The 18,918-nt window shown below is 44.4% G+C and overlaps 2 protein-coding genes across 5 annotated transcripts in view; one reads left to right on the plus strand and one right to left on the minus strand.

Annotated features, from left to right (window-relative positions):
- The window catches only part of CUNH12orf43 (chromosome unknown C12orf43 homolog), an 18,701-nt gene extending 12,366 nt beyond the window's left edge, over positions 1-6,335 (minus strand). The window contains exons 1-4 of the mRNA XM_077461502.1: positions 6,205-6,335; positions 3,857-3,917; positions 1,607-1,705; positions 1,320-1,390 (exon numbers count right to left, since the gene is read on the minus strand). Of these exons, the coding sequence (XP_077317628.1) occupies positions 1,320-1,390; positions 1,607-1,705; positions 3,857-3,917; positions 6,205-6,301 (328 nt within the window). The 5' untranslated portion in view covers positions 6,302-6,335. The remainder of the gene's footprint in view (positions 1-1,319; positions 1,391-1,606; positions 1,706-3,856; positions 3,918-6,204) is intronic.
- RNF185 (ring finger protein 185) overlaps positions 6,267-18,918 on the plus strand; it is a 23,671-nt gene continuing 11,019 nt past the window's right edge. Inside the window, exons 1-3 of one of the 4 annotated variants that reach the window (XM_077461506.1) lie at positions 6,267-6,406; positions 18,436-18,576; positions 18,660-18,867. In XM_077461506.1, coding sequence (XP_077317632.1) covers positions 18,701-18,867 — 167 coding nt within the window. In that variant the 5' untranslated portion in view covers positions 6,267-6,406; positions 18,436-18,576; positions 18,660-18,700. Of the gene's footprint in view, positions 6,407-14,368; positions 14,424-18,435; positions 18,577-18,659; positions 18,868-18,918 lie in introns of those variants that run through there. The other 3 variants (XM_077461504.1, XM_077461505.1, XM_077461503.1) reach the window with 3 other exon arrangements.

Here is an 18,918-nt window from a genome sequence, read left to right on the forward strand (position 1 = left end):
GCTTTTTTAACCTTTATGCATGCTCTGCATTAAAGTAAAAAACCTTTGCTATGCAGCTACCGCACCCCCCCCCCCCCCCCCACCTGAGCCCGATCTCTCCAGCAATGCGCACGAGACAGAGCAGAGGCTCTCTCCCACCTCATTGGCTCAGACACAGCAGCAGAAGCCATTGATCTCAACTCACAGCCAGTGAGGAGGGAGAGGAGGCAGGGTTGAAACATACGCTGTGTGTTTTAGAGACACACAGATTTGGCTGCAGTGCGAGCAAGCACAAATGCCCCCATCAGGGGACCCGAGAAGAGGCGGATCGGGGGATGCTCTGTCCAAAACCACTGCACAGAGCAGGTAAATATAAAAGATTTTTACAGAAAAAAAAAATGTTAGACGCTTTTTACAACTAAAACAAATATCTTTATCCTGGTGGTAAACTGGACCTATAGTGATAAAAGCAAAATATGACAAAACTTCAAAGCGGGCAACTACAAAAATACATTATAGGCAACTCCATTTTTTCTCTGTTGAATATATAAAGTATACTGCAGAAAAATAAAAGCAGTTGCCCCTTTTTGTTAAGCAGACTATTATGTACGAGTAAAAAATAAAAAGTTTTGATTTAAAGGATAAATTCATCCTTTGCGGCTGTCGGCTCGTAGTTCTCAATGAACTACCACGGCGCTCCACAGGGCCATGGTAGTTCATTAATTCCTCCTGTCAGATTGTATCCGCTTGCCCGTACGGGAACACAGATACTCTTACAGATCTGGAGGAGACTTGCATGGTACCAGCGATCTTTATAGGCGCCAACAAAAAATAATAAATGCACATTACTTTACCTGCAAAAAAATGTGCATTTATTATTCAAAAAAGTGAACTTATCCTTTAATAGAAGCAAATAACTGTAAAAATAGTTGCAATTAAAGAACAAAATGGAAAAGATGTTTAACTAATGGATGCAGACATGTTTGGTCAACAATTACTTTTGCATTTAAGCTAAAGTGGGCAAAGGACAGGTAAGTATGACATGTTTGTTATTTTTTTTTAAATGAAGCTTTAATATTACTTTAAGACAGAAAGAGAGTTGACAACAGATCAGGAATCCAAGGGAAAGCTACTGGGGACATCTGTTTCAACGATACCGTTAACTATGACATTTACTTCACTTTAGAGAGATTTCCTTTTTCTCCTCTTGTGTCTTTAGGTTATGAAGTAAACAGAAATTGCCCCAATAGGACAGCGATAGCAATAAAAAGTGTTTTAATCATACTCTTCTCTACATAAAGTGGAAAAAAAGTTTTGTCCATAAATATACATCAACTTACCTTCTTCCTCTGGTTCAGATTCTTCTTTAGGCTCTTGTAGACTGCTGCTTCCTGGAATTTCTTTAATGCAACTGAAAGTCACAAGAAAAGTTGGTAAAACATAAAGGGCATATAACAAGGTGGCCTATGTCAGAATATAAAAAGTGTTCCGCACTCTTATATGCTATTGTTTTTGGTTGTTAGTTTAAAACTATCTGGAATGGGGTAACCCCTGAAGAATTTTTTGTTTCTCTGTTTTTCATTTTTTTAAATATAGAATAAAAATAAAAAATAAAAACGTAATTTACCTGTCCAATATGGAAGCAAGCTTCTTGGCCACATGTGCCCGAAATTCAGGTGTAGTTTGTAGTTCATTCCCATCATGCTCATGGTTGTCAGGGCGAACTCTTTAAAAGAGAGCACAGGATTACATAAACACCCATTAAGTCTTGTTCACACTACTGCCACTGAGAGGCGCTGATCTGTATTAATCAATGCAGGCTCAATGCAAGGAAATGGTTCTTTTGTATGTGTCCTGTTCACATCTCAACACTGCCCTGAGGTGGGTTGTATGGATACATTTTGCGCAGTGCAACTCACCATACCGCACCATGGTACATAGACTTGGACACAGTGGAATTATGTGACACTTTAAGGATGACAGAAAAAAACAAGCCAGAGAAGTCCAGCCAGAGCTTTTTAGGCTGGGCTTCTAGTAAGGGTCACAGGAGTGCAATTAGTTTCGCACTCCTGTGACACGTTTTTAGTGGAGAGCGGTCTGAAGCCCGCTCACTGCTGATGTCACCGCTAGCTAACTTGATTGATGGCAGTCTCAGCAAACAGCCTCTCCCTGTCCCTCCACAGCTCATCACTCCAATGAGTGCGGAGAAGCAGACCAGGAGCGATGCTGACTAACAGCATCTATCTGCTCGGTGAGGAGTGAGAACAGAGTCATCAGCGGTGTTCGTGGCTCAGTTCTCAGTGCAGAGATGCCGGGGGACAGATGCAGCATCTGATGCTCCATCCACCGAGGTAAGTATGATTAGCAAAAAAAAAAAAAAACCATACTTCTCTTCTAAAGTGAATGTAAACCCGAAAAAAACATTTTTTAATTAGGGATTGCACCTTGTACAGTATATTCATGTCATCTGTGTCCAGCCATGCCACAAAGAGTTAATCCAACTCTGAGCAGTACTCTTATCTTTTTTCAGTGAGAGAAATAGGAGTCTGGTGATTTACATATCTCATGCACAAGCCTGAGTAAGGGAACTCTGTGTACCTCAGATCCCCCTCCTCCTTTCTTCTCCAGCTCTTCAAGGATTGCCTGATCCATACCTCAGCATGATTGGGTATGCTGAAGTCATGTGGTGACTTTTCTGGGTTTTGACTGGATGTTAGTTATCAAAGTAGAAGTTCACGGTAAGAAATAAACAGGAGAAAATGCATGTTGGTAAGGGGAGTGTAGAGGTGGGCGAGGAGTCTACTGACATCACGACTCCACCCACCGAGCCCTGGAAAACAGACCCACCCACAGAATTTGCAGTTTTTCCGGTCTTATAACAGACAGAGTGGAGACATTGGACAGGTAAGGATACATACTGGAGGCATGTATATCCTTATAGATACCCACCATGGCAGTAGTTTATAAAGGATGAGAGCGGATTTACATACACTTTAACAGTGCATTGAGTTGTAACAATGCAAAGCACCACTCCTACACAAAGATAGTAGCTTATGAGCGTTGGTGTGTATGAGCCCTTACTGTCTAATAACTATTTACAATACATGAAGCAACGTGGCACCAGAGTAGTTTAGTGATTTATACTGAGGACCTTAATTCAATACCCACCAGGTCATGATCTTCACAGAATGTACAGTATATTATACTCCCGTGTCAGTGTGGGTTTCTTCCTCTAAAAACGTAAAAGTATGCTATTTGGCAACTGAACAAACTAACTTTAGAGCAGCATTTTTCAACCAGGGTGCCTCCAGGTTTATTTAGGGGTGCCTTGGTAAAGTTCCTAAAGATTGCAAAAAACTGTATACAAACCAACGGGTGGACCTAGCCTGCCTTTTAGTTACACAGAGCCACAGGTTTTCTTTGTGCACCATTACAGCCTTCTAGCCGCAGGTGTTCTAACAACCAGTGACATAATTGGTTGATGAAGAAGACATCAGGCAACTGTACAGCATCCTTATTTACTCCTCTCTGTAGTCGCATTAGCTGAGTTGGGGAGAGAAATTGAAGAAGAGCAAAATTGGAATACTAGTCAATACCAGTGTGCAAAGATGTATTTGCTCTGGAAGAATAATTCAGCTCTAAGGTTTGGTGCCCTTGTAAGTGGATGGTGCATTATGTAAAACTATTAGTGTTTTTTTACATTTATGAATGGGGTGCCTTGAGATTGTGCAGACTTTTAAACGGTGCTTTGACTGGAAAAAGGTTGAAAAACACTGCTCTAGAGTGTGTATGTATATGTATGGCTATAGCATGGACCAATGCACTTAATGTGCTGAGGAATATCAGTGTCGTAAATATTGCAAAGAAAAATATGTACCGTAGACTTGGTATAACTGTTACAACAGAATCCTGCTGATGCTGAACACATTTCTTGACACCTGTAACACAAAAGGTTACCAATCTGATAAATGGAAATGCTAGCATAAGCTCAAATGACACTTGAAGAAGGCGTAGAAATTGACATGAATCAGCTGTTCATTATTACTAAACTGGTCATTACGTTTTCAAAATAAATGCAGCGGTGCTTTACAAAATAATTAGATAATAAAGGTAGACAGTACAAAACAATTCAAGACAAAGGGTTTAAGAAGGTCCCCCTGCTCAGTAGAGCTTACAATCTAAGGCTGTCACTGGACAGATTTTCTCTCTCCTAGACGCCTTTCTTCCTGGCAGCGGTGTTTTGGCAGTAAAAAATGCTTGATGCTTGTAAATGCATGTAACGTATTTAGGCGCATCAAACGCTAGGGTGTTAACTCATTTCACTGGCCAGAATATGAATTTATTCTGGTTTGTGAAATGAATTAACACTCAGATGCTAACGGTGCCTAGTGTTAACGTGCGTCAAGCATTTTTTTCCTGCCAAAACACCGCTACTCCTGGCGCCCCAACAGCAGCATCAAATGTGTCCAGTGTGCAAGAAGCCTAATAGGGAAAGGCAAGTGAAACCAAAGGTAATAACTGTGAGAGATGAGTTGATGGAGAAAGCACAGTGTAAACCTCTGCAGCCAGACCATTGAAAGCGCCTCTTATGTCTTGAGGATAGGTCTGCTTTCTGAGCGGTCTTGTATGTACACTTGGTTCATGTTCCACTAACCAAATTCCATCTTCTAAGAGCTTTGAGTTGAATTGCAGGATGACAGAAACTTCTTATGGGCTTATTAGCAACTACAGTTTGCTGTCAAGCTTTCTGTATGTGAGAGAGAGGAAGCGCCCTACAGGCTTGTAAGGGAATACCCAATTAACATTAGAAAAGTTAGATGTAAAAGGGATTGTCAGCACCACCTGAACTCAGTGCATGTCTGCTGTACTCTAAGGGCTAATTCTAATGCAGTGGCTGGTGTGCAGAGTGGTCTGTCAGGGGCTGGCGGTTGCCCTACAAAGGAAGGGCCAAGGGGCTTGCCATCACACCGTGGAGGGAGGGCCTTGAAGCTGGTGTCACCCTGCGGAGGAACAGCCAAGCACTGGCCGTCGTCCTGCGGAGGAAGGGCCAAGGGGCTGGCGCCGCCCTGCGGAGGAAGGGCCAAGGGGCTGGCGCCGCCCTGCGGAGGAAGGGCCAAGGGGCTGGCACCGCCCTGCGGAGGAAGGGCCTGGCATCGCCCTGCGGAGGAAGGGCCAAGGGGCTGGCCATCACCCTGCAGAGGAAGGGCCAAGGGGCTGGCCATCACCCTGCGGAGGAAGGGCCAAGGGGCTGGCCATCACCCTGCGGAGGAAGGGCCTCAAGGCCAGCGTCACCCTGCAGAGGAAGGGTCAAGGGGCTGGCCATCGCCCCTGAGGAGGAAGGGTCAAGGGGCTGGCATCGCCCTGCGGAGGAAGGGCCAAGGGGCTGGCCATCACCCTGCAGAGGAAGGGCCAAGGGGCTGGCCATCACCCTGCAGAGGAAGGGCCAAGGGGCTGGCCATCACCCTGCAGAGGAAGGGCCAAGGGGCTGGCCATCACCCTGCAGAGGAAGGGCCTCAAGGCCAGCGTCACCCTGCAGAGGAAGGGTCAAGGGGCTGGCCATCGCCCCTGAGGAGGAAGGGTCAAGGGGCTGGCGTCGCCCTGCGGAGGAAGGGCCAAGGGGCTGGCCATCACTCTGCGGAGGAAGGGCCAAGGGACTGGCCATCACCCTGCGGAGGTAGGGCCTCAAGGCCAACGTCACCCTGCAGAGGAAGGGTCAAGGGGCTGGCCATCGCCCCTGAGGAGGAAGGGTCAAGGGACTGGCGCTGCCCTGCGGAGGAAGGGCCAAGGGGTTGGCCATCACTCTGCGGAGGAAGGGCCAAGGGGCTGGCCATCACCCTGTGGAGGAAGGGCCAAGGGGCTGGCCATCACCCTGCGGAGGAAGGGCCAAGGGGCTGGCCATCACCCTGCAGAGGAAGGGCCTCAAGGCCACCGTCACCCTGCAGAGGAAGGGCCAAGGCGCTGGCCATCGCCCCTGAGGAGGAAGGGCCAAGGGGCTGGCCATCGCCCTGAGGAGGAAGGGCCTCGAGGTTGTCCCCAGATTGGAACACCCATGATGCTTCCTGCAGCCTTTAAACAATACAGAACTGCTTTAAACTGACGGCTAATGAATGAGAAGGTGAAACGAACCCATGTTTACCTTGCGCCCAGAGCCCACCTTCCCTGACATAAACACGTGACCCCGGCTATGTAAACCCACAGCGGAAGTAGACACCCTGCTCCTCTCACCCGGGGGCTCCCATGCCGCCTCCTTCAGCCGCTGTCTCTCTTCATCACTACTACTGTCAGAGCCTTCCTCGGACGGGTGACTCCTGGACGCCGCCATCTTCCCCGGATCACGTGCTCTGTAGCAGTCACGTGTTCCTGAGACCTCGGCGATCCGGCAGTGACGTGTTCGGGGCTGGTGATGGTGGATCGTGCTGTGTGTGAGGTGAGTTGGGCTGAGCCGTGAGTGTGGAGGAGTTGGGTGGCAGAAGGTAACTGGCATTAGAAGAGGGCTCTATTAGTCGGGCACGACTCGCCGACCACCCCGGGACTGTGAGGCGGATTGCAGTGCTATAGCTGAGCTCCCTGGTGACAGCTGTCATAGAGCTGTGGACAGGTGACCCCCTTCTTCTCTATGGTCGCTCTGATAATCTGATTAGAGGTTTAGTGAGCAGACAATTACTGGCGCCGGGCCAGGATTCCTTCTAATTCAACCATGTCCATAATAGTCAGGCCAGGGCCCAGTCGGCTCTGATCTCTGTACATGGAGGATACACTTTTCATATGTTTTCTTCTACTTCTGTCCATCCAGGCCTTAGATTTCACACAGCGCTGCCACACCGGTGACCTGACTTGTCTCTGTTGCAGTTTTGTTTTACAGCCTGGTCACCCCTCCCCCAGGACAAGACAAGCACCCTGCTCTCTTCTCCTGTCGGTGTATTGCTTGGCTCATAGTGCTGCCTGCCCTCTCCCAGGTTGAGTTCTGTTCCACAGGAGGCTGATGCCAAGCCACATCTATGTACTTGCACCACTTTAACTATGTCAGCCCCGGAAGAATTTACCCCCTTCCTGACCAGAGCACTTTTTGCGATTCGGCACTGCGTCGCTTTAACTGACAATTGCGCGGTTGTGCGACGTGGCTCCCAAACAAATAGATCACCCCTGCAGTTTATTATTTTGCTCTATAAACAAAGAAAAAGAGCGACAATTTTGAAAAAAAACACATTATTTTTTACATTTTGCTATAATAAATATCCCCCAAAAATGTATATAAAAACATATATTTTTTTTTCCTCAGTTTAGGTCGATACGTATTCTTCTACATATTTTTGGTAAAAAAATCGCAATAAGCGATTTATTGATTGGTTTGAGCAAAAATTATAGCGTTTACAAAATAGGGGATAGTTTTTGGGCATTTTTATTAATAATTTTTTTATTTACTAGTAATGGCGGTGATCAACCATTCTATATATATATATATATATATATATATATATATATATATATATATATATATATATATATATATATATATAAACATTTTTATTTTTTTGTGACTGTGACATTAGTGCGGACACATCAGACATTTTTGGGACCAGTGTCATTTATACAGCAATCAGTGCTATAAAAAATGCACTGATTCCTGTGTAAATGGCAGTGAAGGGGTTAAGTGTGTCCTGGGGCGTGTTGCTAACTGTGGGGGTTGTGGCTGTGTTGTACACATCACTGATTTCTGCTCCAATCACAGGGAGCAGAGATAAGTGTCACTGTTGCTAGGCAGAACAGGGAGATGCTTGTTTACTTTAGCATCTCCCAGTTCTTCCTCTCCATGAGATGATCTCTGGTATCCCTGCGGCAATCGAGTCTGCGGGACCCACGATCGGACTCACAGAGGTAAGTTTAAAGGGACGTACCTGTACGCCCATTTGCCTGTCCGTGCCATTCTGCCGACATAAGTGTGTGTGTGTGTGTTGGTCGGGAAGTGGTTAACTGACAATTGCACGGTCGTGCGACGTGGCTCCTAAACAAAATTGACGTCCTTTTTTCCCCACAAATAGAGCTTTCTTTTGGTGGTATTTGATCACCTCCTGGTTTTTATTTATTGATCTATAAACAAAAAAAAGCGACCATTTTTTTGAGAAAAAAAAAGCAATATTTTTGTTACTTTTTGCTATATCCCCAAAAATATATAAAACTATTATTTTTTTTCCTCAGTTTAGGCCGATGCGTATTCTTCTACATATTTTTAGTAAAAAGAAAAATGCATATATTGATTGGTTTTGCCAAAAGTTAAAGCATCTACAAAATAGGGGATGGTTTTATGGCATTTTTATTCATTTTTGTTTTGCTAGTAATGGTGGCGATCTCGGGACTGCGACATTATGGCAGACACGTCCAGACAGTTTTGACACATTTTTTTTTTTTTTTTTTGGGACCATTGGCATTTTTATAGTGATCAGAGCTATAAAAAATGCATTTTTTACTGTAAAAATGTCACTGGCAGGGAAGGTGTTAACTCTAGGGTGCGATCAAGGGTCTAATGTGTTCCCTAGTGTGTGTTCTAACTGAAGGGGGGGGGGGAGGGGAGATATAGATAGATAATACACTGTATGAACAGACGATCTGTCACTTCTCCCCTCAGGCCCCTTTCACACTGAGGTGGGAGCGGTTTTGTTGGTAAAACTGCGCTATTTTTAGTGCCGTTTTACCATCGTATCAGTATTCGGCCACTAGCGGGGCGTTTGCCGGCGGTATAGCTGCACTGCCCCATTGATTTCAATGGGCAGGAACGGTGAAGGAGCAGTGTATACTCACCGCTCCAAAGATGCTGCTAGCAGGACTTTTTTTACTGTCCTGCAAGCGCACTACTCCAGTGTGAAGGCCCTCGGGGCTTTCATACTGGAGACACAGCAGCGGCTCTTTCAGGGCGCTTTGCAGGCGCTATTTTTGGCACTGTAGCGCCTGCAAAGTGCACCAGTGTGAAAGGGGTCTCAGAGAACCGGAAACTGTGTTTACACACACACAGATCACGGTTCTCTGTGTGCCCCGAGTAATCGTAGGAGCCCGGTGGTGATCGCATCCACTGGGCACTCGCATTGGTTCCATGGGTGAGCAGGGGGTGTTTACATAACATTGTACTGCGGCAGCTGGTCGGCAAGTGGTTAAAGTACAACTTTAGACAAAACCTTTTTTTTTAATTATGATTTTGGGTAAGGGAGGGTTAGAACTAGGTATTATTTTTCTAATCGATTAGTTGCCGAAAGATTGTTTCGCTTAATCAATTAGTTGGATAAAAACCTTAAACCTATTCTTGAATATCTATATGTGGTGGTAAATATAAATCTCCAGCTATATGGTTATGGAACAAAATAGAGGTTGCATCTGATACAGAGCAGCCCTGATTCTCCTCTGAGTTCCACCACCGTCGTTTCCAGCCCCTCTTGCCTTCAGAGTGTCCCTATAGCAAGGTAAAAAAAAATTACTACAACGGTATACTTAACTGCTCTGTGCAATGGTTTTGTACAGAGCAGCCCTGATCCTCCTTTTTTTGTGGGTCCCCCACTGGCGATGTGCACTTCTTCCCAGTGCCCGAGCAGGCTCACTGCGGAGCCACGCTCTTGTGAATGGACATCGCCCATTCGCACACAGAGCATGTCTCCGCATAGCTCTCTCGTCATTGGCTCACTGGCCACGATTGGCAGGAGCCAAGCTCTCCCACTGCTGTGTGAGCCAATGAGGAGGAGAGAGAGAGACCTGTGAGAGCTGTTGCTCTCATGCACAACGCTGGATCAAGATGGGGCTCAGATAAGTAATAAGAATGCATTAAGGTAAAAAGACTTCTGCCTTTAAAACCATTTTAAATCATTTCCTTCTCCTGTCCTGGACTATTTGTCCCATGAGGCATTGCTCCTCACACATTCACAAGTTCTCATTCTCAGGCACTTGCTGACATATAAGGAAGGTTTACTGAGCTGTATGTGTGCTGCACTGTGTATACTGCCATGTATGGATGATGTACTGAGCTGTATTTTCTATGTAAACAAATTGTGCATTCTGTATGCAGGCCAACTAATTGGCTGAGCAACTAATCAATTATGAAAATATTTTCATAAACGATTAAAATAGATTATTTCAATTAGTTATTTTGGCTGTAGTTATAACCTCCGTTAGCTTTTTATTTTATTTGCTATGTGTGTCACATTGGGGAGATTCCCCTTCACTTCCTGCCCCATAGTCATAACAGGAAGTGAGAGAAAATTCTTCCATAGTAAGGGAGTCCCTGGTTGCCACCAAAACTAGTGCCCCCATTGGAAGATTTCCCCTCCTATTGTTCTGGGAAGAAATGCACATTTTGAGATTTGCTTTCTCATTTGATGATGATGATGATGGTAAAGATGACAAATGGGGTGGATCTCCCTAACTGGGACACAGAATGGATGTGATAACGTTCCTTTTACTCCACTCAAAACTCCTCCAATAAATGTTTCAAATGGTTCATGGTGCAGTAAATCGTAGTATTTATTCCAAACTTAGGATGGAGAGAATCCCGTCACCACGTACCAGCTGATAGCTCGGAGCTGTGTGCTGTTTATATATTTTTGCCATGCACGAGAAAATCTTTGGAACAAATGCTACGATTTACTGCACAATTAAGTTTTTTTTTTTTTTTTCTTTTTTGGAGTAAAAGGAAGTAAAGGAAATGTAAGTTATCAAATCGGAAGAGAGCGGCTATCCCCTTTGAGCAGACCAGGTGGAACATCACAGCTGATTGCTGCCGTTGTTGGAGTGAATGCAAATGATTATTTCATCTTGGTGAGCCTAACGAGGGAGATTGTGGCTGGCTTGTTCTCTGGAGCGGACCGGGTGAAAAGCCACTATAGTGTACTGCTGTTACCAGGCCAGTTTGACCCTTATAATCTGGAGGCCATCTGGCTCCATTTAAGTTGATTTCTTCTGTCTAAATTTGAAGCATCTGATCAGTCTTGCAGAGTGTGAGGGGCGACATCAAAAGTTATTTTTCTTATCGCCTCGCTAATTTGTTTCAGTTTGGACTTTCTTTTGATACATCAAATATAAATGTGTGGATTTTCAATTCTTACGTTTTTTATTTGGAATGTTTTACAAATTTATCACTTTATTCATTTATTGATGATTATCACCTTAATATATCATTTTATTGTGCTGCATGGTTTCACATATTGTACAAAAACGTTTCACAACACAATCAAATTTTTAGAGAGAGAGAGATAAACACGCACGCACACTGGGCTCACCTGTGCAGAGGGGGCGGCCGGTTTATTATGGAGGAACAGGAGATCCAGCTTGATCACAGAGCGGGGTTTAACTGCTTTAACAGCTTTACATTACAATTGAAGTCCGTGCGACGATGCACACAGCCCCACCCTCCTGACCTCGCACCCGTGAAAGACAGAATGCACCCTGGTATTGGACCAGCATTCTGTCTGTTACAGGTGGGGGGGCCTGTGTGTGTGACAGCGCGCGGACGCCAATTGTAACGTGAAACTGTTACAGCGGGTAAACTCGGCTTGATCACACAGCGGGATCTCCTTTTTCTCCACAAGTCTTCCTCTATAATAAACTGTCCGCCCTCTCTGTTCCTCCACACTTTTTTGTCTGGGAGAACAGACATTCATCCTCGCCTGTCGGCAGTGCTCGCCCCCTTGCTCCCAGGCAGCCCAGCTCCTTGCCAGACCTCATTTTCCACTCTCAAAATACGAGGGGAAAATTTGATCTATTTGGGGTAGATATTTCTGTAGTGCACAAGTAAATCTCAATCTATTTGGTCTGTGGTGATGCTGGAACACTTCTCTACCTCTCAACAGTAACAAATATGCCAACTCTAAAGCGTTGTACACACGGTCAGCTTATTGGATGAATTTTTGTTTGATGCTAGTCTCACATCGAAAGCAAAGACGATACTCGCCATCAGAAATTTTTCTGACGACAGAATTCAACATCAGAAGTGACGTAATGTGTTGAATTAATTTGTATGTGTTCTTTCATTTCTGAGCTTGCCTAGTCTTGCTCTTCAGATTTTTTTTTTTTGTCAGAAAACCGCACTAATGAGAAAAAAAAAACTACATTGTGGTCACATCAGACAAAAAAAGCCTGCGTATCCAGTTTTTGTCTTGCGAAAATTCGTAATCGGCTGTCAAAAGCAGCATACTAACGATCAGAAAATGTGCAGATCGTTCAACGGACAAAATTTATCTTCAGGTTTTCTGACCATGTGTACAGGCCTTTAGAAGTTTATCACTGCTACCCATCAGATTCAGAGCTGCTTTAGAATCATGAATGTTATTGGTGAAGACAGGGCAGAGAGAAATAGTTACCAAGCCCCTACTGACCTCCTCCTGCAGTGTTTCTAAACTCCAGTCCTCAAGGTGCCCCAACAGGTCATGTTTTCAGGATTTCCCTCAGATGAAACGGCTGTGGTAATTACTAAGGCAGTGAAACTGATCAAGTCAGTGAAAATATGACCTGTTGGGGCGCCTTGAGGACTGGCGTTGAGAAATACTGTCCTGGTCCTGTAAAGAGGTGTGTATGCCTATTCTGCATAGGATAAGATTGGAATCGGAAATAAAAAGTGAACAACGCAACAAATAATTTTACAAAAATAAAGAGCTGGCAGAGGTTCCATCATTCCCCTGGTTATTTACACAAAGCATTTTTCCCCTGTCTGTGTTTTGTCAGAGAGCTACTTTCACTTACTGTCCAGTAGGGATGCACCAATTCCTGTTTTTAGGAATAAGTACCAATACTTTTGCTCAAGTACTCACCAATATGAATTACCGTTGCCGTGCAGGTGGTGTAATTTGAGCCCATACAGAATGAATGGGCTCAAATTGTACTGCAAAGATTTGCATGCAGTCTCTTCACACCGCTTCTGGGGGAACCCTGGCTCAGTTTGGGTTCCCACAGGACCAGTGCGAGAAAAGTAAAGAAGTCCCAACTTATACCTAAAGAGGGGGGTCTTCAAAAAGTTTTCGCACTTTTATATTTTCATTGGAAACTGTGAGGGCAGTAGGAGTAGTAATTGGTCATGTCATGTCACACCACATTGCCTGGCAGACCCCTTTTGTGCCAAGCCATCTACAACCTCCAGAATAGAAAAGAACCTCCAGAAAGACAGTGCCTCTGCATAATTTCAGCTGCCAGCCTTTCCAGCACAGAGATTTTTATACAACCACTCTATGCTCCCTCTGAACTCCAGACTAATGCATGCACCAAGCTCCCTGCTCTCCACCCGAAAGTGTCACCAGGGCACCGTCTGTGACGTTGAGTGCATGCACCCCGACCAGGAGTTTGGGGAAGTGTACTAAGCAAGCTGGAGGATGGCGGCAGTCAATGCACAAGATTGCAAATATTCTGGACTGTCTAAGCAAACCTTTCATGTCCTATACTCAGCTGGTCTGTAAAGAGGTAATCATAATAAGAAATGTAATGCTTTATTGCTGCTGAGTGAACTTTCTGACATTAAGCCCCTGTTCACATGTGTGCGATGTGACAGGTCAAATTGGTGCCTATTGACCAATCGGTGCAACGTTGACTTTGCGGTGTTGCACCAATTTCCAAAAGTAGTTCCTGCACTACTTCTGGCGTCTTTTTTTTTTTTTGGGGGGGCGGGGGGGCCCATTTCAATAGTCATCTGTTCATGAACCTGCACTGTCTTTCAAGTCGCCCCTGTAGGTCGGACTGAAATGTAGCTTTTAAATCATGCAAGTTCATCTTTCAAAGCCGTGTTCAGTGTGGACGAGGGCTAAAGTAGACCTAGCATCAAAAAAAAATGTTTTTATTTTTGGAATTACATTTTTATTAAGTTTCAAAGAAGAATTTACAGAAAATCTAACAGTGGCAGGATTCCATTCCCTGGATTTGGCTAGAAGATGTAGAAATTGAACAGGAGGGTAGGCGCATATGATTTATTTATTTTTTGTTTTATGTGAAGTACTGGCATAGTAAAAGTGTGCTGGTGTAAAACCTCAGGTCTCTGCTTTTCTGCAGCCATTTTTCTCACTTTACATAGTGGGATGATGCTCAGCGATGATGCAGTCATGTAAATCCTGGTGTGTCTACAGTCCATGGCTGTGTTAATGTCTGACACAGATCAGCCTCTGCAGACTTTCACGTTCTGCCTTGCTACAGGGTTAGAACAGTGCAGTTTGATCACTGGGGAGAGCAGATGAGGAGGGAATACTTTCTCCTGCCAGTAGCAGACAGAAGACATTTTCACAACCTAGACAAAATCACTTGTCTTGAACTCAGTTACTATTTTTTATTTTAGATAAACTCTGGGTTACTGTAGAATCCAACCCTGGAGTGCTTTGCCCTTTCCACACTGCTTATTTTATCTATGAACAATACTTATCCCTCTCTTCCCTGGTAGGTGCTCTCCTTCATTTCCAGGACGTGGACAGGCACTCGACATCCTCAAGTACAAGGTACATACTGCTGGTCCTGCATTGTACCTGATGATGATGATGATGATGATGATGATGATGATGATGATGATGATGGTGATGGAGAGCTGCAACAGTTTGAGCAGTGAAGAGGAGTAGTTTCTCATATAGAGAGGAGGAAGCCTTTGGGAGCAAAGAATAAGGCAACTATTTACCCTTATTTCTTGCTCCATGGACTAAGTGGACATTTAACCCTTGCAGTGCAAGGGGTGCCCCAATGTATCAGTACCAAAATGATGGCAGCAAAATGGTTTCAATATCCTGACCGGACGTCATATGACGTCGCCAGGATATCAAGATACAGGGGGCGTGCATCTCGGTGATCATTGTTGCGATGTGTCAGTCTGACACACCGCAACACCGATCTAGCTAAAGAGTCTATGATGGAGACTCTTTACCACATGATCATCCGTGTCCAATCACAGTGTAAACGGGAAGAACCATTGATTGGCTTTTCCTCACTACACTACTCCTCTGACGGGGGGGGGGGGGGGGTCTCTGCTGATTATCAGTGCAGCCTGCCCCCTCCCCTTGGATTCCCACACTGGACCACCAGGGATGGCAAGCAGTGCCTATAATGGATGCCAATAAGTGATGCCCAATATTTGGCACTGATTGGCATCCATACCATCAATTCGTGCCCATCCGTGCCACCTGTGTACCCATCAGTGCTGAATATAAGTGCCCCATCTTCATGCCCATCAGTGCTACCTCATTGGTGCTACCTCATCAGCGCCCATCAGTGCCATCTTATCAGTGGCTGTCAGTGCAGCCCCATCAGTGAAGGAGAAAACGTACTTATTTACAAAGTGTAACCGAAACAAACTTTTTTTTTTTTTTAACAGAAAATAAAAATCCTAGAGGTGATCAAATACCACCAAAAGAAAGCTCTATTTGTGGGGACAAAATTATTATTTTGTTTGGGTACAGTGTTGTATGACCGCGCAATTGTCATTCAAAGTGTGACAGCGCTGAAAACTGAAAATTGGTCTGGGCAGGAAGGTATAGACGTGCCCTGTATTGAAGTGGCTATATATATATATATATATATATATATATATATATATATATATATATATATATATATATATATATATATATATATATATATATATATATATATATATATATATATATATATATATATATATATATATAATATATTTTGCTAAACAAGCATATTGTAATTGAATGTTATTTAAAAATAACATCCTTTTCAATCTGCAGCTCTGTAAAATTCAATGCAATATGGCAACCTTGAGGCATTCGGAGCACCCCCAGAAATGTCATGCTTGTGTGCTTGGCTCTTGGATCACCCAGAGGGGATTGTTTTTATCTCAACAAAAGAGGAGTTGCTCTTTAACATGGTTGTTGTTGTGTTTATTGGATTGTACTGGTAGCTCCACAGAATTTATTTTTTAAACTGAAACCTGGATGAAAATAGAGGTGGAAAGTTGGAGACTACCTTTTGCTTACTTCTCTTTCTAAAAAGTGCTGTCCACCTAGCTGTCATGCTGATCTATTGACTTTAGAGCTTTGAGTCTTTGAGCTGAATTGGGTAAGCACAATAGGAGTTCTGACTTCACTTGCTAAGGCCCCTTTCACACTGAGGCGGTTTTCAGGCGCTACAACGCAAAAAATGGCGCCTGGAAAAAAAACGACCCCATTTCACTCCAGTGCACTAGCAGGACGGTGAAAAAAGTCCTGCTAGCAGCATCTTTGGAGCTGTGTATTCACTGCTCCTACCCATTGAAATGAGTGGGGCAGCGCGGCTATACCGCCGGCAAATTGCCGCTGCAGCGGCGCTTTGTGGGCGGTTTTAACCCTTTTTTGGCCGCTAGTGGTGGCTAAAACTGCCCGCTAGTGGGCAAATACCGCCGCTAAAACGACGGTAAAGCGCGCCGCTTTACCGCTGACGCAGATCCTGCCCCAGTGTGAAAGGGGCCTAAGTGCTTGTACTGGGTTGGTTGCTCAGAGTATTGAAGCCGGAGACTGACTGACTGAAAATATTAAAGTCCGAAGATCAGCGTGACTTTAAGCAGCTGGTGTTTTCAGAAATAAATCAATAGTGTTAAGCTGACCATACACTGATCGAAATCTGATCATTTGGTTGACTTTGAAAGACAGACCTATTGGAACATTTTCCTCCATCAGTGACTGCAGCCACTGATTGGTGTACTCTGACAGCGGTAGGTACTGTTGTCAGAACACAATGTTCCGGCAGGGGGGATTCCTCTATTTTACCTAATTTTTGTGAACCAATGAATCTGTTTTGGGGAAGAAGAAAAAACATTTTGAACAAAAAATGTATTAAAGGAGACGTATGGCCAAAGCTTTTTTTGCCCAAACTCCTCCTATGTGACCCGTTTCCAGCCGACAGTTGGTCCACGCTTGAGGAAGATCCACCTAGATTCCTGGACTGGCAACTGGCTCAGCCTCTTGGCGATCCACTGAGAGCCTGAACTAGCCCCTCCCACCCCCTTCACAGCCCAGCGCTCCAGTGTGTCCTGGAGCTGAGAGCACGGAGCTGGTGACTGACAGTTGCGGCTCTCTACTTAGAGCAGGGAGATCTGAGGGATCCAACGGTGTAATGTTTGACCGTTCAGTTTTCACTGCAAAGCTGGTGGGGAATAGATGCAGCATCAGATCAATGCTGCATCCACCTAGAGGGGGGGGGGGGGGGTGTGTGTTTGTGTAATGTACAGTGGGAGGTGATCCGTGGGTACCACAGACTGTCTGCGAGCACCCGATGAAAAACGGGGGGGAGGATGGGACTTTATTGTGGCACATGGCATGCTGAGCTCCGCGCCTCCATCCTTATTACTATTGTAGCACCCGCTGATCCTTTGGTACACAGGCAGAATGCTGGTCTGCCTAATGTTAACAAGGAAGATCTCTGTTCTGTCTGGAGGGAAGGCATTGAACATGGATCAGTGCCTTCCCCTAGTAAAAGCACCTCCCACACAGTACACAAGCACTGGCTAAGAACACCTTTAACCCTTTGATTACCCCTGATTTTTGTGCCATTACTAGTAACAAATAAAAATAAAAAAAAAACTGTTTGGTTTGCGCAAAAGTAATCTTTTTATCTACAATCGATATACCCTTATTGGGATTTTTTTTTTTCCAAAAATATGTAGGAGAATACATATTGGCTTAAATTGATGAAGAAATTAGATTTTTTATTTTTTTCAGTTTTATAGCAAAAAGTAAAAAAAAAAAGTGAGTTTTTTTTTTTTTTTTTTTTATAGCGCAAAAAATTAAAACCACAGAGGTGATCAAATACCGGCAAAAGAAAGCTCTATTTGTGGGTGCTCATAAGGGGGGTAAATCCTTCTGGAGATCACGTGGTTAACAGTGCAGGGCCCCAATATTAATGGTACCGAACAGCAGGACACTGAGCAAAATAGGTAGTCATCCACAATTTGCTTGAGCTAGAATGTCCTCTTAGTTTCCAGGGACACAGCAATCAATATATTTGCCTGCAGAAAAAATAAAACTGCTAGCTCTTGCAGATGCACTTTCAGATTTTAAACCATCATTCGCTTTCAGGTGTTGAGTGTGTAACCAGCAGTGTAAATAGTTCTGCTTGACCTGAATCAGAGGCGAGATGTCGGTGTCATTTGTTTACTTGTTAAACCTGTATTTCTCATTTTTGTGCCAAAGCCATGCCATCGGTGCGCTGCCTCTAAATGAGAACGCATGCGACATCTGGACAGGTGGTCCCTGAGGACTGGTGATTAGTTGGGTAACCTGCAGACACAGAGGGGCAGTCCAGACAGGTGAGAGGGATTATACTGGCAGCAGGGATTGCCTGTCTGTACTACTCTCTGCTGCATTCTCAGGTTTCTCTTGTTTAATTAGTGTCTGCCTCACCTCTTCCAACTTCTATAGGCCCATTTGGGCTCCACTCGCTGTGTGCGTCATTCCCAGTGTCGTCTCTTTTTTTTTTTTTTTTTTTTTTTTTTTTTTTTTTTTTTTTCTGTGTCATCAGTTTATTCTTTGGGGACATGATGTAACGGAGTGAAAAAGCAATGCACACTTATAGCGTAGTCTGCTCTTCCTCTGACACTAAGTGACTGAGACTCTTCTTGTGGCAAGTACCTTGAAAGTAGCAAATAGAGACTGGATATTGGTGAGTGTGCAGGGATTATGGTATTCATATAATCCGTGGGATAATTTGGTCTGTTGCAATAACTATCTTTCCCTTTTTGGTAGGTCTGTTGTTTTGGATTAGCGATCACCTTTATTTGGGTAAGATGGCAAGCGCAGGTCCCGCTACTTCTACGGCTGCGGAGAATTCAAGCCCTGGAGCCAGTGGAAGCAGCAATGGCGAGGGAAGCAGCCAGGACAGCACATTTGAATGTAACATCTGCCTGGATACAGCCAAGGATGCAGTGATAAGCTTGTGTGGCCACCTCTTCTGGTAAGCAATGGACAGAACAGAATAATACTGTAGTGTAATTTGCCATTCCCT

Source organism: Lithobates pipiens, unplaced genomic scaffold (assembly GCF_037356315.1).
Source record: "Lithobates pipiens isolate NorthernLeopardFrog02 unplaced genomic scaffold, aLitPip1_a1.2 Scaffold_3, whole genome shotgun sequence".
NCBI classification, from domain to species: domain Eukaryota; kingdom Metazoa; phylum Chordata; class Amphibia; order Anura; family Ranidae; genus Lithobates; species Lithobates pipiens.